We start from the raw sequence: 24,284 nt of genomic DNA, 5'->3' as shown, positions 1-24,284 counted from the left end.
TCATAACAATACTATTATTGGAGTCAAGAAAAATAATTTAATTTTCTACTTATTTGCTAACTGGTCGCTTGACATTAAATCCCACATTTTCTCTTCATTTTGCAAAAGAATTTCATTTAAAAATGATCTTAATCATCTTGTAGTTTTTATTTTCATTTTGTTGCAAGATGTTTATTATTGAACAATTTTCTACTTACAGTTACATTTATTCAGATTGTTAATACTCTTTGTTATCAATAACCTTGGCATATCCGTCTTATCCTGACAAATTGGAAGCTATTTATCTTCCTCACGGAGTAAAAGGTTGGATCATCTTTTAAAGAATTCAAAAGCTTGGGAGATGTGTCTATGTGCTTGCTGCAGAAGCACAAACCCGAGATTGGATTCCCAGCACCCAGGTAGAAGCCAGTGCTGACAAGATTCATCTCTAGCGCTAGGATTGGAGAGATACATCCAGCTGAAACAACAAGCTCAGGGTGAGACCCTGGGTCAAACCCAGTGGAAAGGCATTAAAAGAAAATAGAAAATATTCAAAATTAACTCTCTCTCTCTCTCTCTCTCTCTCTCTCTCTCTCTCTCTCTCTCTCACACACACACACACACACACACACACACACACACACACACGGAATTTCGGGCATAATCCTGAAAGGATTTTGATTTGTCTTAATGACTAGGCTAATTAATCGATTTGTGATAACAAAGATAAAAGCCAGCACCTGTTGCATTCTGCAAGCTGAGCAAGTACTCTCTTTCCGGACCGCAGCTAATTCTTGCGTTTTTGTTTGTTTGTTTGTTTTAAGAAAGAAAACTGTAGTTTTTAATTTCATTGGGTAGAATGGAATCCTAAGTTCTAGAACTAATGAACCCATAGGAATTTTAGACGAGTTAGTGACTTTAAGTCTGTAAAATGTCCCCCTCTTCTGTGTAAACCTCTGTCCTGATAACAGTTGCATTAAAAAAAAAAGGAGAATATTGATAAAGGCTTTTTGTTTTCCTGTGAGATTTTACATACTTGATTGTTAGTTTGTAGATGGACCCTTCAAACCAAAATCTGTCCTGCCTACAAGAAGCGCAGAGGCAAAGATGGAGCAGGCACTAAGGGAATACCCAACCAATGACTGGCCCATCTCGAGACCCATCCCATGGGCAAGAATCAATCCCTGACACTATTAAGGATACTCTACAGACAGGAGCCTAACCATGACTGTCCTCTGAGAAGCTCCACCCAGCAGGTGACCGAAAGAGATGCAGAGACTCATAACCAAACATTAGACAGAGCTCAGAGGGTCTCATGGAAGGCAAGGATTGAGAGGCCCGGAAGGTATAGGGACCAACAGTGTCAATTAACCTGGATCCTTGTTGGATCCTGGGGACTGAAATAACAACTGAGGAACATGCTTGGGCTGGACCTAGGCCCCCTGCACATGTGTGGTGGATGTTCATGTGGCAGATGTACGGCTTGGTCTTCATATGGGTGTGTCTCTGTCATCCCCACTCCCTACAACTGGAGCAGGGAGTGTCTCTACTGTCTCTTCTGCCTGCCTTTGGGTCCTGTTCCCTTAGCTGGGCTGCCTTTTCTGGCTTCAGTAGGGGAGGATGTGCCTAGTCCTGCAGTGACCTGGTGTACCAGTGTGGGTTTGTGCTTGGGATGGGGCTCCCCTTTCTCAGAGGAGAAGGGAAGGTGGTATGGGATAGGGGCTATATGAAGGGAGTGCTAGAAAGAGAGGGGTGTTGTGGGGAGTTTTGATCTACTTGCCTTTGTTCCAGGAAGTGGCTGTGCTACCAGCCCCCACCCAGCTTCCCTTGAATCCACAGGTAAAAGACACAGACACACAGTTGTTCCATCTCAACTTGTCTCCTTAGCACAATTGTTGGGTACTACTGTGTCCCACCTGGAAAATGCGCCTTTATCATGACCCTTAGCCCTGATCCTCCTGCCGGTCCTAACTTAGTTGATCAGTTGAGTCTAGTCCCTGCTAAACATCTCTGATCACCCATCTATAGGAGTGGCCACAACCTTCTGCTCCTCCCCAGACCTCACATGGTTGCCTGGTTCTCCTCTTTCCAAAGTATGGTGAACTCAGTTCTCCTTCCTTTTGTCTCGCTGACTGCCTCCAGGGACCTGGAAGTCCCACCTATCCCTACCACCCAGAAATTGGCCCATGGCTGTCTTTACTGACAGATCAAGAACCATCTGGAGAACAAGACCTTAGCATCATAGTGGCCCCCTACAGAGGGAGGGGGATGGGATGTAAAGTCAATAAATTAATGGAAATAAAAAAGAACCCAATGAAATAGATACATTATGCCTACAAGTTAGTCTCTATTTAATAATTTATTATTCAGTGTTTATCAATATTACCCTTTAGTATCATCTTTTAAGACTAAGATATCATAGTAGGAGTATAAGGTTCTGTAGTAAAGATCAAAATATCTGTCCTTTAAGAGAGGCAGTGGCATGGTGCCCGAGACATGCCCGCTCACTGCTTACTGACTTCTTCCAGGTTTCTTACTGCAGCAATGACCTGGCCTGACTTAGATCCCATCCGTTTCCTTGACTTGTTTCTTAGTAGTTGGCCTACATGCAGGCCCTGGTGTTTGCTAAATTTATTGCTGTATCTGTTTCCTTTCAGGGTTCCGGGCACCTGAAGTTGCCAGGGGGAATGTCATTTATAACCAACAGGCCGATGTTTATTCTTTTGGCTTACTACTTCACGATATTTGGACAACTGGGAGTAGGATTATGGAGGGTTTGAGGTTCCCAAATGAGTTTGATGAGTTAGCCATACAAGGGAAGTTGCCAGGTAAGTTCTGGTTTTATCTACAAGAGTTCTTTTCTTAATGTCAGCATGGTCATGTAGCGTTTGATGACTCTGGCTAAGTGCATAGATCTTCTTAAATTTTGTGATACAATAATAAAGATGACAGGAAAAACCTAGCTTTTTTAGGCTTAATGAAATCCAAAGGAAGTACTGGTGTTTGGTATTCCCTTGGGAGGACCTTTGGGAAAGGAGGACTACCATTAGAATCAGGCTTGTGTTTGTAGCTCTGATAACAATTGCAGAATGCATCATAGCCTGGGATGTTTTCATTTGCTTTTGAGCAAAGTAATTCATATTCATGAAGAGGCCTTTAATAATTTATAACATCCTTTGCTATGAATATTAATGAGAAATGGTAAATGAGTGCTTGACGAGGGAAGCTTCATTTTGAATGGGTGTCTCGTGGCTCCAACGAATTTCATGACCTTTCATCTGTTCTTGACTATGACTTCATCTGCTAATACGGAGTTATGTAGCGATTTCTAAGACTTCCTTCTCCCCCAAGATAGGCTTGAGTATGCACTCAGGGCTGCTATGGGCACTGTGGCATCAACTACCCTTTAGGGACCTTTAAAGACTCAGGAAAAGGAAATGGATTATTGTCAAACCCAATTCAGATGCCACTTAGCCATCATCCGTATCATTCCTGTTAGCTTTCCAGTATAAGTGCCCTGTTCTCTGCTGTATACCCACTTGAAGAGTGGCATTTCTAAAGGAAATATTAAATGCATGCAAACCAACTGCTTGCTCTAATGCTTGCTCTTTGTGAGTATTAAAGTAAAAGTATTTTCAGAGTAGCTATTTATTATATGAGCAAAAATGTTTTCAAAGTCTCTATGCAAATATCAAATAAAAATGTCTTTATTATATTCATTTGATCTTTGTATTTCTTTTGATACCATAAGAAGTCAGCAGATCTTTTATTTGTTTGTTTTGGAGTGGTGGTAGTGAGATGATTTTATGTAGACCAGGCAGATATTAATCTTGCTATGTAGCTGTTTCTAACATTGAACTTCAGATCATCCATCATCTACCTCCTAACTGGTAGAAATACAAGGATGGAACTCTTTTGTGATGGCTCTACTGAAGATGAAGTTAACAAAACCAACTATGTCATAGTAAACTTAGAATTATGGATCAGAGTTTCCATTGCATTTTTGAACTCATATATGTTGATAGTAAGCACTTAACTTTTGTTTTATTTTGTATGCTGGAATGATCATCTTTATGTTTCAGATCCAGTTAAAGAATATGGCTGTGCCCCATGGCCTATGGTTGAGAAGTTAATTACAAAGTGTTTGAAAGAAAATCCTCAAGAAAGACCCACTTCTGCCCAGGTACACACATGCTAAAAATTTTTAATATTTTGTATCAAATATCATATTCTTTTGTATACTTATAAGCATATAATTTTTAAATATATACTTAAACCCATAAATTAACATATACATAGAGTTAAATGTCATAATGTTTTATATATATTTATAGTGTTAGTTATAAAATATAATTTTTATAATCTCTGTCATTCTAACACACACTGTAACCCCATCACCCCAAGAGCCATCATCATTGATGGTAGGTACATATACTCACATATTTCTTTGTGTACATATCTATTATTGCTGATACGTGCACATTACATGCATGTATGTCTTTTTATGAAATGTATTTCTTATTGATGTACCCATTTTTCTACTCAATTATCTACTCACAAATTTTACATGTGAGAAAGACATTTTTCATATATGTTATTCTTTCTTGGAGATCTAGAGTAAAGATTTCTTTTTGATTTTATGTGGTTTCCTTTATCGCTTCTCTTAACATTCCTTCTAGGCTCCACCCCACAGTTACCTGGCATCAGCCAGGTATGCCTGGCTTACTATAAAAGGGACTGTTTGCCCCCTCATTGCTCTCTTACTCTCTTACTCTCTCTTCATCCTTTCTCTCTCTGACCCCTTTCTCCCTCTCTCCCCTCCCCCCCACATGTACCTGGCTGGCCTCTCCTCTCCTCTCCTCTCCTCTCCTCTCCTCTCCTCTCCTCTCCTCTCCTCTCCTCTCCTCTCCTCTCCTCTCCTCTCCTCTCTCTCTGCCTCTCTCTCTCTGTCTCTGTTTGTCTGTCTGTCTGTCTCTGTGTGTGTGTGTGTGTGTGTGTGTGTGTGTGTGTGTGTGTGTGTCTATTCCCTTACTCCCCTTCCTATGCCCTAAATAAATTCTATTCTATGCTGGTCCCTCAGGGGGAAGGGATTTGTCAGCATGGACCTGCTGAGGCACCACTCCACCTCACCATGCCTGGATCTACAAAACATATCCTTGTCTTCTTTTTTCTTTTTTATAAAACATAACAGTTTCTCTTTTGGCATATTTATGAACATAATGCCTTTATTTTAATACGAACATGTTTAACATCTTTTGATGCTTGTTTCTTTTTAGGTCACATTTTAAGGGATCCTTTCCCACAAGGTTAACAAATACCTAGCTTTTTTGTTTTGCTTTGTTTTAATTAAAGTTTTAGCTCACTCCTATGTCCTAGGGACTTGGCCTCTTTGTGAGGAACAAAGGATTTCCTAGTTCTTCCTGGTGAATCCCCTTGGCTTGTCCTTTTAGTCTATCCTCAGTTCCTTTTGTCTCCTCTGATTCACAGAACCTCTATCATGGACCCAAAACTGCCATACTAGGATGAGACTCAGGTAGTGGGACCTTTATGGTCCTTCCAGTCCTTCATTCTGATACCTCCAGACTTAGCCTTAGTCTTGCTGCAGCTTGTCAGAGGAACCTTTACTCCATTCCTATCCCTTGCTCCAGGACTTGTCTCTTGGCACCAGGGTCCTTTAATTCTCCCCCACTGCCTTCCTCACCCTTTCTTTTTAGCCCAGCTCCTTTGTTTTGTGACTCCTTGAAGACCTGCAGAACAGGTCTAACAAGGAAACCCATTCCGAGCATACTTCCCCTGGAACTTGGAGACCCTATAGCCACTATGGATAGTTCAACTCAGATTGGGCAATAGCAACCATAAGATAAAATACCTACTCAACAAAGATATCCACAGCAAGAAATAGCCCAAACATCCCAACTCTAGATGCTTAGATCTCAGCACAAAAACAAATAAACAATTGTGAACAACCAAAACAAGAGACCAGCAAGTGTTTTGTGTTAGGACCTGAGAAAAGCAGTTTATCTGAAATATGAGACAAGGATTTCAAAATAGCAATTATGGATATGCTCAAGAACCTTATATAAGATATGGATAACTATCTCAATGAGCAATGTGAAACTACTCAAGAAATGAACATCAAATTTAACAAAGAAATAAAACCACTAAAGAAAACTCAAATTGAAATAAAATTGGAAATGAAATATTAAGGATGTCAAAATCCTCATGGGCAAGGCTCATCAATGGATTAAAAGATGTGGGAGAGAAAATTTCATGTTTTTGAAGACAAGATAAAAGAAATAGTTATCTCACTCAAAGAAACTCTTGAATTAGAAAAGAAATTCAGGTGCAAAACATCCAGAAAATCTGGAACATTATGAAAATATCAACTTGTAATGAATAGGGATACGGAGATAAACTCAGGTCAAAGACATAGAGAATATTTTTAACGAAATCACAGAAGACAATTTACACAAACTAAAGAGGTACAAGAAGCATACAGAACACTAAAAAGACAGTCTTGAAAAAGAAAATTCCCACAACACATAATAAAAATTATCTAATATACATAATAAAGAAAAGATAGTCAAAGTTTCAAAGGAAAAAGACCAAGTCATATTTGAAGTCAAAATCTGGAATAATACCTGTCTTCTCAATGGAGACTTTGGAAGTTAGAAGGACCTGAACCATCATTCTACAAGCTTTAAGGCATTATAGATGCTAACCCAGACTACTATACCCAGCAAAACTATCAATCACACTTCCCAGAGAAAGGAAACATTTTATAGTAATAAATGTAGCCATCCAGATTTATAGAAGGGATGACAAATTCAACATCAGCCTGAAGAGATTAACTACCCACAAAATGATACAGTGAATGAATAATCCCAGAACAGTTAGTCAAAAGTGGCAGGGGAGCACACACTGTGATCACAATATAATGAGCATTAATAAATACTGCTCTTGGCTACCTTTCAATATTAATAGCCTTAATTCCCCCAATAAGAAGACATAAACTAAGAGATTGGATTCAATGCATTTTAAAAATTCATCCAATATTTTAAGTTATTTGGAGCTAGAAGTTGATGCAAAGTAATACCTTCTGACATAATATCTGAAAGGAAACTCTTGCTATACTTTAGGTCAGTTTGAACTTTCATAGATTACCATGAACGTGGATCTTCTGTTGTGCTGTATTGATTTTAAATCATGGGCAATATCTGAAGATTTATTCAACTTTCAGTGTCCTGATCAGAAATAGTGCAGTACAAAAATAATGACCATGACAAACACTCTACAATTGCTTCAACCATGTGGCTCCCTTATTTTATTTCTTATTTTATCATAGTAAAATTTTTCATTGCTCAAGTACTGTTTCTCTTTATTTGTATTTTATGGACTCCATCGTAGCTCTGAGAGTCTAAAGTGTAGTATAGCTTTGCAAAGCTTGTACTTCAGAATTTGTCTTCGTACAGTCTGTTTGTACTAAGCAGGATGGATAATTCATCAGCTTGTCTAAGCCAGGCATAGAGAGAATAAGAAACTCTGTTGCGGTCTTGTAGGTTAGGAGGCTGGCCCAGTTCTCTTCCTAGCATCCTGGCTCTTGCTTAGATTTGCTTATTGTGCACTCAGTGGTCCTCTGTTCTTTAGTACTTAAAGGAAAACTCAAATGCAGATCTAGAGATGGTATCTAACTTGTTAAACAAATACGGATTTCACTTCCTACAACTGATAGATGTACTTCTTTTCTGATGTGATGCATTATTTTTTTTCTTTTCCCAGTTGATTGACTCTGAAATATAGAATTGAGTACAAGTACATAAATTTGGTTTAGTTAGCACTTTTGAACTTTCTATGTTAAAAGAAGTACCATAGCACACGTACAATGAGTATATACCATGCACAGTATACAAAGGGTACATATAGTATATAACATGCACAGTATACAAAGGGTACGTATAGTATATACCATGCACAGTATACAAAGGGTACATATAGTATATAACATGCACAGTATACAAAGGGTACATATAGTATATACCATGCACAGTATACAAAGGGTATGTATAGGATATACCATGCACAGTATACAAAGGGTATGTATAGGATATACCATGCACAGTATACAAAGGGTACGTATAGGATATACCATGCACAGTATACAAAGGGTACGTATAGGATATACCATGCACAGTATACAAAGGGTACGTATAGGATATACCATGCACAGTATACAAAGGGTACGTATAGTATATACCATGCACAGTATACAAAGGGTACATATAGTATATACCATGCACAGTATACAAAGGGTACATATAGTATATAACATGCACAGTATACAAAGGGTACATATTGTGCTTGGTTTTTATATATAATTTTACCTGTAATTTGGACTGTTGTATTTAATGATCTAAATTATCAAGTCAAAGTTTAACTGAGAACTGTAAGTTTTGTTTAATATAGCTTTAGGACACATTTGATCTATGAGAAAGAAATGTCAACTTGATGGATGCTGTTTCATTATTTTCAAACTTTCTCAGGTCTTTGACATTTTGAATTCGGCTGAATTAATTTGCCTCATGCGACACATTTTAATACCTAAGAACATCATTGTTGAATGCATGGTTGCCACAAATCTCAATAGCAAGAGTGCGACTCTCTGGTTGGGATGCGGGAACACGGAAAAAGGACAGCTTTCCTTATTTGACTTAAACACGGAAAGATACAGCTATGAGGTAAATATGAATCCTTTTAAATTAGAATCTTTCAGAATACTTTAAAATAACTTATAGCCTACATCAGCTAAAAATTACTTTGGAGGAAATCAAATAAGAGCCAATGTAGAAATGTTTTAATTAACTTTCCTTTAGAACAAGTAAGTGGCTGTGGAACCAGATCATTTTGTTTTAACATCACAGTATATGTATATGTGTACACATGTATGCATATATACACATATAAGCATATATATGTATATATACACATATACATGTATGTATATATACACATATATACAGTGTATGTATATATATATATATATATGTATACACATATATGTCTGTGTATATATGCATACATGTGTGTGGCATGTGTGTGCATGTGTCAGTTAATTATGACTCATGGAATGAGAAGCTTGGCAGGAGGCAAAGGAAGACAACAGAATACGAGTCTCAGAAAAATGATGTGATTTATGAGGAAGATGAGCCACAGTCTCTTCCCTCAAGGACTCTGGAGTCTGACCAGAACTGTGAACTGTTCACACACAAAAATCCAGATGTTCAAGTATACATATATAAGTGCCAGACTATCATCAGGTGTCCATACACAAGGGGCCAGTTTGTCAACAGGTGCCTGTACACAAAAGCCAGATGTCCAATGAATGTCCACACAAAAGGTCAAATGGTCTTTGGGTGCCTTCTACATAATAGGAGTCAGATGGTCATCAAAGGCTACATACAATGGGTTAGACAGTCCTAGGGTGTCTACATGTAAGGTGAGACATTCATTCTTCAATGTCAGTTGTCCATTAGCTTTAGAATTGGGGCTGTGCTATCACACATTTCTGGATCTGTTGGCAGCCAACACTCCCAATAGTGGGGGGATGAGCAAAAGAGTCTATATATGACTCCTACAAGATAGATCAATAAATTAACAGTTGAATTTATAGAGTTAAAGAGTAACTTGATATTTTGACTATTGCCTTGAAATATTGTGCCAAAAATTATGCTCAAGGTGAATGAACCCTTTCATATGATCTTGATGAAGTAAGAATTGGTTCTGAAAAAAAATGAATTTCAATCTTTAATTTCATATTCAGATATACTCTGAAACTAGGTATCAAAAAACCTTTACCAGATTTACTATCTATTGTTGAAAACTGAATAAAATAGGCATTGATGGTAAAAGTAAGCACACAAGGTAGTCATATTGAAGGATGTTGATAACAGGACATTTTCAATCTATACATGACCTTGTAACTTAACGTAAAATCATGTCTCCAAGATTTAACTTTCTTTTCTTTACAGGAAGTTACTGATAGTAGAATACTATGCTTGGCTTTGGTGCATCTCGCTGCTGAGAAAGAGAGCTGGGTTGTGTGCGGGACACAGTCTGGAACTCTCCTGGTCATCAATGTTGAAGAGGAGACAAAGAGACACACCCTGGAAAAGATGACTGATTCTGTCACTTGTTTGCATTGCAATTCCCTTGCCAAGCAGAGGTAAGGTTATCAGTTAATTGAAGGAAATTATAGAAATTTCAGGTGCTTTAGTTATTTGCAGCATTATTACATCAGTAGAGATTTCCTGACTTCTGCTGCTTGCTATTGGTTTGCTTATTTTAAATAGAATCATGAAGGACCACAGTGATAAGTTTGCCTTTTCTATATGATCATATAGCTGAGGCAGGTAAAAGATGTCAACTATTTCTCATGGGCAGCTGTGGCTATGCTATGACTTCCCCTCTGGTCAGCTTGCCTTGGTCAGCTTGCCTTGGTGTGTGTGTGTGTGTGTGTGTGCGTGCATGCATGTGTCTAATTGATGCTGAATGTTTATTTATTTTTCCTTGAATGCAGACATCAATATAGCACCAACTTGGTGATTCAATGGGATGCATTGAAACTGTAGTTACTGAACGACTGCTTTGTGAAATAATCTACATTGTTTATAAAGTGTAAAAGTTGTTTTCTTTTTAAGTGCTTGTGAAGTGGCTCAGTAGATAATGAGCAGAGTTGCTCCCAACTCTGAAATCAAGAGTTTAATACCCGGGCCCCACAGAGTAGAAGGAGAGAACTGAGTGCTTCAAATTGACCTCTGTCCTCTGTACCCATACTATGGCTCCTGTACACCTTACATCCCCCATGCTAAAATAAATTGTAATAAATTTTAAGCTGCTAATAGGTAATAGAGGTTTAAAAAATCTCTTAGTTTTTGTCATTTATAGAGCTCATATTCCAAAGAGATTGAAGTTCTTATGCAATTGGTTTATAGATCATAATCAGTATATCTAAGTAGCAGAAGTTTAGGCTTGAGTCCTAGGTTGGGAGACATATTATGGAAGACAGGATGATTTCTATGAACCATTAGGATTATATTTGATATGCTTTTTTTGTTTTAAGCCAATACTGGAGAAAGTAGTATATAATATGAATCTTGGGAGCCCGAAGTGTGAACTGCACTGTATAAATCACTCTATAAATTTTGGAGTTGAAACTATTTGGATAATGCTGAAGAAAACTTTCATTGGATTGAATTACAAAGGCAAAGAGGGTTTTATTTGGTGCTAACATTGGGAAAAGATAGCAAACTCGATCTCACTGAAACAAAGATGGGAGAACTTTAGGCACAGGGATGGGTTACAGTTGTGGAAGATATTGAAGGATATTGTGGAGAGTGGCAGAGGAGCGCTCTTGTGAATTTGCTACATGTCTTTGCTAATTGTCCCTTACTGAAGCTAGGTCCCTGTTTTTTTCCCCAGGGACTGGAAAATGGATGCATAATCTCTGTGCTTTCAGGAGGGGAGGCTAAAACAGTGGTCAGAGAGGCACCTGTCTTAAGTTTAGACAAGATGAGAGAACTTAAAAGCCAGGTTACTCAAAACAATGTTATTTTGTAACAATCTTGGTATTTTTTTTTTCCTTTCAGCAAGCAAAGTAACTTTCTTTTGGTGGGAACTGCTGATGGTAACTTAATGATATTTGAAGATAAAGCCGTTAAGGTAAATGCTGAATGCGTCTTACATAAAAGTGTCCCCCCCCCATTTATTTATTTATTTATATTATATATTTTCTTTACATTTCAAATGCTATCCCGAAAGTTACCTATACCCTCCCCCGCCCTGCTCCCCTACCCACCCACTCCTGCTTCTTGGCCCTGGCATTCCCCTGTACTGGGGCATATAAAGTTTGCAATGCCAAGGAGTATTGCAATACTTCCCAGTGATGGCCGACTAGGCCATCTCTGCTACATATGCAGCTAGAGACATAAGCTCTGGGGTTACTGGTTAGTTCACATTGTTGTTCCACCTGTAGGGTTGGAGACCCCTTCAGCTCCTTGGGTACTTTCTCTAGCTCCTCCATTGGGGGCCCTGTGTTCCATCTTATAGATGACTGTGAGCATCCACTTCTAACTTTGCCAGGCACTGGCATAGCCTCATATGAGACCCCAATCACAAAAGAAGGTCATTAGATATGCACTCACTGATAAGTGGATATTAGCCCAGAAACATAGAACACCCAAGATACAATTTGCAAAACACAAGAAAATCAAGAAGAGGGAAGACCAGTGGGTGGATACTTCGTTCCTCCTTAGAATAGGGAACAAAATACCCATACAAGGAGTTTCAGAGATAAAGTTTGGAGCTAAGATGAAAGGATGGACTATCCAGAGACCACCCCACCCGGGGATCCATCCCATAATCAGCCACCAAACCCAGACACTATTGCATATGCCAGCAAAAGTGTATTTTTAATGAGTTCGTTTTACATATCTCTCCCTAATGTGATAAGAAGCATCATATATTTCTCCTGTTATCTATTTATTGTTCCATACATTTAGCATAATAATACAGCCTCGGAAAATACTTGCTGCCGGAGTCAATGATTTATATGAATTATGAATGAACTGAAGGTAAACAAAAGATGAAATCCTATTTGAGGTGATAGAAATGGAGATGATTCTATCTGTAGGATTGAAGAAGATATTCTCTATAAAAACATTCCAGAAAAAAAAAAAAAAAGATACTGACGTTTGACTTCCTGGGTGGGCAGCAGGAGGCATAGCTCAGTAGAGAATGCAGTGAACCTTTAGGATGTCTTGGGTTCATTCCCCAGCCCAACTCCCCTCCCTTCCTCCTCTCTCTCCTCCCCTCTACATGGAAACACTTCTTAGGTGCTGAATAAGTCATCCAACTTCCTGTAATGAGTCTTTTAGTTATTACAGTATTTATTCTTCCATCAATTCTTCATGGTTCCATCTAGTCCAACAGCTTCCACTTCGTGACACCAACATTTCCTTTTAATCGTGTAAAGCAGTGGTTATCAACCTGAGAGTCATAACCTCTTTGGGGGGGGGGGAGAGTCACATATGGTCATATCCTATATCTCTTTTATAAGACATCTGTGTGAGGTCTCCCTTCTGAAGAGAAAGGGAACGGAGGGAAAAGGAGAGACTGGGAGGAGAGAGTGAAAGCTCCAATCAGGAAGTGAAATAAATAAAATAATTAACTGATTGGGGGAAAAAAAGAAAGAAAGAGAAGCAGCTCTGATGAATAGGCTGTTTTTTGCATGCTGTTTCTTTGCACAGGGAAGAGAAGAGTCTGATCATGAGGTGACAACTTGAATGCTAGTTTAACTAAGCCCTGTCTTAGTAGAAATTTTGGAAAGCCTAAATTATTCCATGTCATTTAAAATAGAAAGCACTTCTGTGAAGTGGAATGTTGCCAGCATCGCATCGCTCGCTTAGCTTTCTCTCCTACTCTCTGCAGTGTAAAGGAGCTGCCCCCTTGAAGACACTACACATAGGCGACATCAGTACGCCCCTGATGTGCCTGAGCGAGTCCCTGAATTCATCTGAAAGACACATCACATGGGGAGGGTGTGGCACAAAGGTCTTCTCCTTTTCCAATGATTTCACCATTCAGAAACTCATCGAGACAAAAACCAACCAGCTGTAAGTTATTTTCATTCTGTACAGCCAATTTACTATTTACTCATGTTTTTCTCTTTAGAATTATATTAATAAACTACTCACAGACCATATTGATACTAAATATCATCAGAAATGCAACATTTGTCTCTTAAGTGATGAAACAACCTTAACAGAAAATTTAGTAAGTTCTAGCTATCACAGTAGCATTAAAACATTGTTTAATTATTGCTAAAATCAGAAATTTGTAATGAGGAGGGAATGATGTCCAGCTAACTGACGCTGTGGATTTTTATATGTCCAGTTATTTACAAATATCTTAAGTATCAGTTGTAACAAAACTTAGATTTTAAGTATGATAATTTCTAAATTTAATAATTGGTTATCAAAATTACGACCAAGTTAGTGACACCAGTTTCAAACAAAATGAAAATATATAAGCATTGAACTAGTATGTTGCACAAATTTTCAAAATCTTTTGTGTTTTAATCTGTTCTTTGATAACTTTATACAGGTATAAAGGACATTCTGATTACTGTTACCATATCCTCTCAAGTCTCCCTCCCACCCCTAAGTAGTTCCCTCTTCTCTACAATTTCCTATAGAATATCCAACTCTCTGTGTGTCTCTAACTCTACTCTTTGCCTATCTCTGTCTATGTCCATCTGTCCATCTGTCTGTCATTCTGTCTGTCTGTCTCTCCACTGAGTTTAACCATTATCATCTGTGCAACCATGGGGTTCTGAGAGTAACTGATGGTAGAGTGCTCAGTCCTAAAAAGGACATTTATGCCTCAGAGGTCATAGCTGAAATGCTGACCTCTGAGCAAGACAAAGACAGCTCAATATAGTCACAACCTCATAGCAGCTACGATTGCCTACAGGCCTACCCAAGACTAGACCCATTCCTTGAATTAGTAAGGGGCCCATGGGTCCCGTCCCCTACCCACTGATCTATGTCCTACTGGTGGGTTCTTTGGGACATTAGTCATTGTCTACAGTTGAGTTCCTCTGAGTTGTCCAGTAGCTTCCAGTGAAGTGGTTCCATTTTAATTGGATTTTAACCAAATCTACTTTTCCTTTTTATTCTCCTCAGTATCAGGCAGTGTAGTCTGGAGGCAAAAGCAAACACAAAGTCAGATGTTGGCTCTGCTGCGTATTGGATTTGTTAACTTGGAGAATCACCTATCAGTATCCATTTCACTGTCACTCAGATATTGTCCTATTTTTCATCCCAAAGGGATGTTTAGAAGGTTAAATAAGATTAGTGTAAGGATGTTAACATAACGCTTAGTACCTGATGTGCTCTCAAGTACATCAACTGATGTGACAGCCACCAGCTCCTGGTCGCAAATCTCTCTTCCGGGGGACTTGCTCATTGTGTCTGTCTGGATCTCCAGTGCTGAAACTGGGGCTAACCCTTGACAGCAGTGTCCTTTGTTCTCATAGTGACTTGGCTTTCCCCATTGTTTCTCAAACCCCTGAACCTCTCTGCTGCTACCATAGCCCAGGGTGGCTGTGGCTGTGTTAAGAGTAGGTGTTTCCTATCCAGTTCTCAGCGTCTGGGCCATAAGTTGTTCTCCAGTCTGTCTCACATTAGAAAAAGAACCCTCATGAATGCAAGCCAAGTAGCTCTCCTGCTGAAAGTCTTCTGGCCCTCCCTATTGTGCTATATTCATTTAGTTCAGCTCAACTGTCTGGATTCAAATTTCACTGCTGCCCCTGCACTTTGGCTAAACTGGAATCACCTCTACTCTCAAAGATCACATCCCTGGTGTATCCCCAGCCTCTCCATGGGCTTGCCCCCATTTGCATCCCTCCTCCCTGCTGAGCTCTTGCTTGGTCTGCTTCCGGTCCAAATGCTGCCTCCTGTGTGGCCGCTCTCCTTCCACTCAGGGAAGTTCCCTGGCTTCTCCTTGTGCTTTCACTGCCCCAGGCCTTTCCTTCACAGCAGTTACCCTACTGCTTTTTAATGTAATATCTTAATTCCATTGTTCACAGTGGTTCCCCATGAGCTGTGATCAAAAATTGCTAGGGAGCTCAGTCAGTCTCATGCCCAGGCCTTGCTTCATGCCAATGAAATCAAGACAACTAAGAGGATTCTGGCTTCAGTTTCAATGCTTTAATGGATTATGGTATTAGATGATTCTAAAACATAATCATCATTAAGATATACTCCAGTATATTACAAGTCAGTACAGATGAGTGGTAGTTTTGCAATATTTATTGGATGTGTTTACTAGCATGTGTAAGTATTTGGATAGCCTCCTTTTTCTGTGATATTCACTTTTTAGAGAAGTATACAATCCTTAAATATTTTAGAAGCAGAGACATCCATTTGATATAGAGCATTTGATGGTATCATGGGTATGTATTGGTACCTTGTGTGGATGGAAAACAGCCATGAAGAGCAGCCTCACCCAGGGGTTCATTTTCCTAGAGAGATGAAGACTCACATCACATAAGGCACAGGGTAACAGTTGCCTTGTTCTAAGGGTATTTACTGCTGTGCTCTCCACATACACAGAGGTCAGAGCACTGATCGGGGACAGCGTCATTACAGTACCCTATAGTTAGTGCTGTGTTCCATGACTGGAAGACATATGTAGTACTGAAAAATGTCCGCTTTTAGAGTCTGAGACTCGTTTTGTGTCTCACTTCTGCAACATGCCAGTCACGTGGCCTGGGGGTGGATTATTTACCATTTGTAAGATGTATTCTTTTTGCGTATCTAGGCACTGAGATTCATCTTTTTTTATAAATTTATTTGCATTTATTATGGTAGGACAGAACGTGGGGCCCTGTGAGTGCTAGGTGACTTCTGTATCACTGAATTAAGCCTGCAGGGAGGTAATTTTATGGTTAAAGATCAACACAAGACAACACACGAAACTGTTGCGTGGTTCTAAAACCATGTGTTTATGTTCATGCTCACGGAAGTCTTTATTGGAGACTCAGCAAACACTTGAGCAAAATCAATGAAAACAATGGCTCTCTGGCAGGAGAACAGAAAGAAAAAATGGAGGAAAAAAAACCCTCCTGCTTATTAAAAGAAATATTGATTTTTTTTCAATTCCCCTGACATTTCTATATATTCTGTCCAAGTCAATCACTAATTTGAAGTTCCTCACTTTGTCCAGGTGCCCATTCAACCTTGCTAGTTCACTCTTTGTTGATCCATCCTTCTGTCCACTCAGTGAATCAAATGGGCCAGCACAGCACACACACTTCACTGTGTATGATAATGGTGCACTGAATTGTGGGCATATAGGAGAGATTGGCATTTGTCTTTAGGAAGTTGTATTGACAGTCTAGTGTGGGGGATACACTAATGAGTGAGACTTTATGTTTAACAGGACTATGAGAGAGATTACAGCTATGCAATTAGGGGGAAGGAAACAGCTTGCCTGTTCTCTCCCAGAGATCAGGGAAGAATTCCAGAGAAGCTGACATTAAGGTGAAACCTTAAAGTGAGCCTGGAGCATGCCATGCAGATGGGGCCTACAGTCTCTAATCTGCTTGTGAGCTATATATGACACTTATGTGTAAGGTTAAAAGAGCAATATTTGAAAATGCTTTCTATTTTCTTCTGTTCTCAAGGAGAATAAATAACAAGTGTCTAATTTCCCAAGCTCTGTAAAGGTTGTACTCATTTGAATCTATGTGGAAGGTTGGTTTGTTTGTTTGTTTCCATATTTGATTGACTTACGTTTACAAAGCTTGGGGTTCTTTGATGTTTGGAGACATTGCCACTGTAATTTATCTCCACATCTTTTTAATTTTAGGTACAATTCTAGGCTCTCAGGTTTCTCTAACACTCATGGCAACAAGGATTCTGTTGACGTGTCTAAAACTTACAGACACCATATTTCTTTGAGGATTTAAGAGGTCGTGTAAAATTCCATACAGAATCAGGTTGACCTAAGCTGCAGAACTGTACAGTTTATTCTGTGGTCAAGTACAGCCCAAACCAGTTAACCAGAATGGGTTAAGTAGCCAAGTCATTCAACTGGGTTGAGGGAAAAATATGTTATAATTACGACAGCACAACTTGTTTGATTTTGCAAATAGCGTTAACTTTCTGAATATATTTTTTCTATCTTTCTCCCCCCTCAGGTTTTCTTATGCGGCTTTCAGCGATTCTAACATCATAGCGCTGGCAGTAGACACAGCCCTCTATATTGCCAAGAAAAACAGCCCTGTCGTCGAGGTGTGGGACAAGAAAGCAGAAAAGCTCTGTGAATTAATAGACTGTGTGCACTTCTTAAAGTAAATGAATTGGTTACTCTACCTCTGATTTTACAAGTCAGGGTCTACAGAGAAAGGAATTGTGGCTTTTCTTTATTCCTGTCTTCTAGGGAAATTAAAAACAATATTTTGGAGAAAGTTTACTCTTTGTTAACACATCTATGTATTTTCTTACACATATATATCTATATCATATCATATCATACTATCTATCTATCTATATTATATAGGTATAGATTATATGTATATCACCTATATATCTATGTATTTGAATATAAGTGACTTCTTTTGTAATTTTTGGATTTCACAGAGAGCATTGAAACTAATTCCTTTATATTAACACTAGGAGATTTCATTGTATTTATAGTAAATATTTACAAGTTATAACATTCATTACAAAACAATGAATATCCATCTAATTCACTTAAGAATTTCCTAAAGTTGAGAGGTTATGGCAATCATCAATATCTTTGAAAACTTGTGCTTCAGGAAAAGGAATGTGCTTCCTGGCTTTTTGTGTTAAACAATTGAACTCTGCAGTCTTGAACTCTACCCAGAGCATAAAGCCAGCCTTCCATTTTTTCAGGTTTTCCTTCCAGTGCAGACCCTGATACTTGCATGGTTACTGAATATGTACGTGCAGGCTCTGTTCCTGTCATTAATCCCTAAACAATACAGCATAAAAGCTATTTTACACAGAACTCACATTACCTCAGTACAATGAGTTGTTTAAAGTTGGAGGGAGGATGGATGGAAGCTTCCTGAAAATGCTGTGCTGCTTTTAAATAAAGAATCATAATTCCTGTGATTTTGGTAACTAAAGCCAGGGAACCTGTGTTCAGAATTCCAAGATGACTGCCTTGACACCGCCATTGTTTAAAATTTAGTAAGCTGTACATGCATAGGTAAGTCTTCCAAGTCTCTTCAGTGCCATTAGAACATTGAATAAATACTTTCTTTATGGTTCTAGGGAGGTGATGGTAAAACTAAACAAGGAATGGAAACATCAGCTGTCCTACTCTGGGAGGGTGAAGGCCCTCTGCCTGCAGAAGAACACGGCTCTCTGGATCGGAACTGGAGGAGGCCACATCTTACTCCTGGATCTTTCTACTCGGCGAGTTATCCGCACCATTCACAATTTCTGTGATTCTGTGAGAGCCATGGCCACAGCACAATTAGGCAAGTTTCTTTCTTTAGATAGATCCATACTTGTTCTGTTTTTGGGGGTTTTGTTTTTGTTTTTGTTTTTGTTTTTTTGATTTTTCGAGACAGGGTTTGTATAGCCCTGGCTGTCCTGGAACTCACTTTGTAGACCAGGCTGGCCTCGAACTCAGAAATCCGCCTGCCTCTGCCTCCCAAGTGCTGGGATTAAAGGCGTGCGCCACCACGCCCAGCTAAATTCATACCTTTTATGATGACAAAAATACCATTTTTTTTTAAAGTAAAATCTCTTTAAGGAGAATTCTGATGCAAATTGTAGTGCTTTCAAGGGTCACATGATGAAGCCATCACTGGGCTAACCTCTGAGTAGGGCCAGTTAACACTGGAAGGGATAGATGCTTTTAGTCTCATAAGAGAGGCAGGCAACCTCAGATGCAACCAATTTAGCTCTCAAGAGCTCTTTTCACTATATCTAAGGCAAAAGAGAAAGTGCATACCGTGTATATTTCATTCTTCATCCAATAAGTCAAATGAATGCTTAAGCTTACTGTAAGCTTCACACCCTGGCCAGCTTCCGGCTTGGGTTTTACTCTTTATTTGTTTTGTTTTGTTTTTTTTTTTTTTGTTTTTTGAGACAGGGTTTCTCTGTGTAGCCCTGGCTGTCCTGGCACTCACTTTGTAGACCAGGCTGGCCTCGAACTCAGAAATCCGCCTGCCTCTGCCTCCCTAGTGCTGGGATTAAAGGCGTGCGCCACCACGCCCAGCTGGGTTTTACTCTTTAAATAAATTTATATTCTTAGAGCAATGATGCACAATGAACTCCCAAGTCCACGGTTATCTTTGCTAACTTTTAAATTTTATCCAAGCTTTGGTTCATATTCATTTTTTAAAATATTTATTTATTATATGTAAGTACACTGTAGCTTTCCTCAGATACTCCAAAAGAGGGCATCAGATTTCGTTACGGATGGTTGTGAACCACCATGTGGTTTCTGGGATTTGAACTCGGGACCTTCGGAAGAACAGTCAGCGCTCTTAACCACTGAGCCATCTCCCCAGCCCATGGTTCATATTCTTGTTCATATTTTTTTCCACTTAAATGTGAATAAATCAAGGTACCGTGTGGACTATATTTTTCACAAAGGAATTTTTTAGTATCTTTGTTAGATGACTAATTTTATTTAGAAAACAGTAATTGCCCCATGTATGCAGACCTAATGACAAAAATATTTCAGTGGAGTGTGGCACCCCAAAAGCTGGCTTGTGAAACTTTAACAAATGGGAAGGGAAACACTCCCCATAAGAGGAATAAATTTAGCACCAAAAAGAGTTTCCCCTGCCTGGCATGGGCTTTTCATCTCTGGATACCTGAGCTGCATGTGTGAGCTAGAATTAGGTGTGCCTGGCATTTCAAACCGTCATATATGTGTTAAATAACCAGGGAGAGAGATATCACAATGGTTGCATCCACAGCCACTATCTACCAAGTGTGTTTAATTCTCACCTTTGGTTTGTATGCCTTTTGGGGTCTAAGTGGTTGGTTATCACTAAAGTCTCTGTGAGTGGTCTTAGCGTCAAGGTGAGTTGAGTTACAACATATACCATCTGTTAGTATTTCAGGTACCTGTCTCCATGGCTGGGCACTTTTCTTATTAGTTCTGACTCAGGAAAGTGGAGCCTCTCACAGGGCTCTGTTCCGCATGAAGCATTGGCCCGGGGGGGGGGGGGGCTCTTCCTCTTAATTAGTCACATTGGTCTGTCTCATCTTGCTTTTGGATGCAGTAGCTCATGTGTTACACCTCAAAGAAGCTTGTGGTGATAAAGTTGAGGTCCTTCTTTCGTTTTTTGAGTGCCTCCACCGACATGAAATTGGGCAATTTTGATTTCCCCCCTTAATGACTGGATCTTTATTAGAGCATAAATTCCATGTAGATTAGGAGGGTCTGCATGTTTTCATCCATACCATATTGGTAGGACCCTGTCAAAGACCCAGTATATACCACACTGTCGAAGGATCATTGCCAAATAAATTAGCCAATGACTCAACAGATGTGATATTATAGGCTCTCAGTGAATCTGCCCAACTTGCTTTCCAGGTGCCTCATGTTTATGCCTCTATTTGACTAATGCACTTTCCTGGGCTTCTTCTCATTTAATGTTCTAACCCTGGGGAGCAATTAAGTGTAAATATCAAACCATTATAGAACAAAGGTTAAAGAGTTGTCTCACATTCTTATAAATAGCCTAGGTTTTCTTTAAAAAATGCTGATCTGTTGAAGAGGTTTTTATATAACTGAAGTGTGTGTGCCCTAAAGAGTAGCAGTGACAAGCTGGGGAGATTTCTCAGCAGTTAAGAGCACTGACTGCTGACCTCTTCCAGAAGTCATGAGTTCAGTAACCCAGCAACCACATGGTGGCTCACAACCATTTGTAATGGGATCTGATACCCTCTCCTGCTGTGTCTGAAGACAACTACAGTGGACACACATGCATAAAATAAATAAATCTAAACAAACAAACAAACAAACAAAAAACAGTAGCAGTGGTAACTCAGGTTCAGTATATTTGTGTTTAAAATGTGGATAGCTGAATTTTTAAGAGTTGAATTTAATGCATTATTTTAACAGTATTTTTTTTAATGTTTTGTTTTGGTAAAGGAAGCCTTAAGAATGTCATGCTGGTTTTGGGGTACAAGCGGAAGAGTACAGAGGGTATCCAAGAACAAAAAGGTAACATTAACATCATGCTCCGTGCTGAGGGGACAGCGCCCTGTGCATTGTAGGCTGATGGCTTGTGTAACGCATTCTACACTCAGCAATGTCTTCATAAAATGTTATTGCTTGTGTATGTGTGCCTGTGTGCACTAGATGTTAGGGCGCATGTGTTACGGTGCATGTGTGAAGGCCAGAGAACAACATGCAGTCTTTCCCGGAGTTCAGACTCAGATCTTCTGGCTTTGCAAATAGTTCCTTTAGCATCCAAATCATCACATTGGCTCCCATCAGCAATTCCAATTCACGATTTAAAATGTAGGTAACACAGACATTTTCAAAATTAAATTTTAACAACCCAAATAAGTTTAAATGAAGTGAATATTTTCACAATTTATTTTCCTAGGATGATCTCTATGATGTCCAATATTGAACAATCTTTAAAATAATTCTATTTCTTTCAGTAAATGAAATGCTGGGCTCTAAAATGTTCTTCTTGAAATTTTGGAGCTTCTTAATGTCTGATTAACATTTCCAAGGGGAAAATTGTTTTATAATAACAATAACTTAGTACATTTTTAGGCTAAATTTATGTGTATACATTTGTTCAGAACAAAATATACACAAATAAAAATGTTTCATAGTGGATTGTTGAAATATAATTTCTCTTCTTCTTACAGAGATACAATCTTGTTTGTCTATTTGGGACCTCAATCTTCCACACGAAGTGCAAAATTTAGAAAAACACATTGAAGTAAGAACAGAATTAGCTGATAAAATGAGGAAAACATCTGTTGAATAGAAAGACGTCAGACAGTCTCGATGTTATATTGAATAAGACATCAGACATCCTCATCACTATATTGAAAAGGACATTGGACATCCTCACCAATATGTTAGAAAATGTACTCTTCTTTTTAAAATATATTTTTAAAATGTTTACATTGAAAAGAGTATGCCTATTCTTTACAAAGCTCATATGTATATGAAGGAATGTGTATGTTTTATGTTTAATTTAATATATGTAAAAATATTTATCAGCAAATATGTTTTAAAGAACTATTTAATTTAGCATTATATTTTCTATATTCCTTAACTAATTTGAAGGGATAAACAAAAGAAATCTACAAAGCATTTAATTTCAGTATTTATACTAAAATTAATAAAAATATCATGTTTGTTTTGCTATGTGTTGTGAAGATAAAGCCTATTTTAAATTGTTGGTTACGACACAGATGTTGCTTGATTATCTATGGACTCAGTGGAGTAGAATAAAATATCTGGTCAATTTCCAAGTAAGAGACTCTTTCATATCTTGTTTTCAAGTGAATTATCATCATTCATGTAAACTGTCATATTTTCACTAATAAAGATTTTTGTTAGCTCAGGAATTATCTTGAGCGCTGATGCAAACTGCAGCTAACACAATTTCATCTAAAGGACAATTCCATTAAAGTTGCCGAGAAAAACGTAACACAGTTTGTGAGCAAAGGCCTTGTTTCCAAAACCCAATAGGAAACTTAGTGAAAACTGCTTAAAAGTAGCCCAGATAGAAACATGAAGGCCTCGTGTCTGAGAATGACAGTCTCTTGATTTCTACTCCACCTTTAAGTGTGGATGCCCTAACATTTATATAATTGCTGTAAATACAGTGTTCATTTCCTGTGGTACATTTCTTTCCTTTGTACATACTTATTATCTTCTTACATGTTCGTGATCAATGTCTATGTGTGTGTCATACACACAAATGGAGGTCACAACCACTTGCAGGATTTAGCTGTCTCCTTCCACCATGTGGATGCCAGAGATTGGACTCAGGCTATGAGGCTCAGCATGACCTTACCTGCTGAGCGTCCTGTTGGCTCTGGCCCCAGGTGCTGTGTGTGGGTCTCAGAACTAAGACATCGCTCCAGCTACTTGCTTTCTCCTTGGTTTTGTTCTAATGCATCTTCTTATATTTTCCCTAAATTTGTTACCATACATACATAAGCGTATACATACATACATACACACACATATATACATATATAAATAAAATATTACTATCAGAATTACATAATTCTACAGTTACCACCAAACCATAGGAACAAATATATAGCTTACATGTTTCCTGAATAAGGAACATTAATTCTTAACTAGGAAACAATTTCCACTTTTCATAGTGACATACTATACTGGCTGGTTTTATGTGTCAACTTACTCAGGTTAGAGTCATCCAAGAGGAAGGAGCCGCAGTTGAGGAAATGCCTCCATGAGATCCAGCTGTAAGGCATTTTCTTAATTAGTGATCAATGGAAAAAGGCTTATTCCTTTGTTTGTGAGCATCCCTGGGTTGGTCGTCATTTACACAATGGAGTACTACTCAGCTATTAAAAAGAATAAATTTATGAAATTCCTAGGCAAATGGATGGACCTGGAGGGCATCATCCTGAGTGAGGTAACACAATCACAAAGGAACTCACACAATATATACTCACTGATAAGTGGATATTAGCCCAGAAACTTAGGATACCCAAGATATAAGATACAATTTGCTAAACGCA

At 38.7% G+C, this 24,284-nt stretch overlaps 1 protein-coding gene across 1 annotated transcript in view; it reads left to right on the top strand.

The window, feature by feature from the left end:
• Positions 1-23,274, top strand: part of Lrrk2 (leucine rich repeat kinase 2) — a 142,325-nt gene extending 119,051 nt beyond the window's left edge. The window contains exons 42-51 of the mRNA XM_021183253.3: positions 2,637-2,807; positions 4,062-4,162; positions 8,520-8,714; positions 10,005-10,198; positions 11,622-11,694; positions 13,462-13,646; positions 17,738-17,890; positions 18,840-19,048; positions 21,688-21,759; positions 22,422-23,274. Of these exons, the coding sequence (XP_021038912.1) occupies positions 2,637-2,807; positions 4,062-4,162; positions 8,520-8,714; positions 10,005-10,198; positions 11,622-11,694; positions 13,462-13,646; positions 17,738-17,890; positions 18,840-19,048; positions 21,688-21,759; positions 22,422-22,543 (1,475 nt within the window). The 3' untranslated portion in view covers positions 22,544-23,274. The remainder of the gene's footprint in view (positions 1-2,636; positions 2,808-4,061; positions 4,163-8,519; positions 8,715-10,004; positions 10,199-11,621; positions 11,695-13,461; positions 13,647-17,737; positions 17,891-18,839; positions 19,049-21,687; positions 21,760-22,421) is intronic.
• Positions 23,275-24,284: the final 1,010 nt, after the last annotated feature.

The sequence above is a fragment of the Mus caroli genome, unplaced genomic scaffold, assembly GCF_978045245.1.
Source record: "Mus caroli unplaced genomic scaffold, Mus_caroli_1 scaffold_16, whole genome shotgun sequence".
NCBI lineage: Eukaryota > Metazoa > Chordata > Mammalia > Rodentia > Muridae > Mus > Mus caroli.
This window is presented reverse-complemented; position numbering and strand designations above follow the sequence as displayed.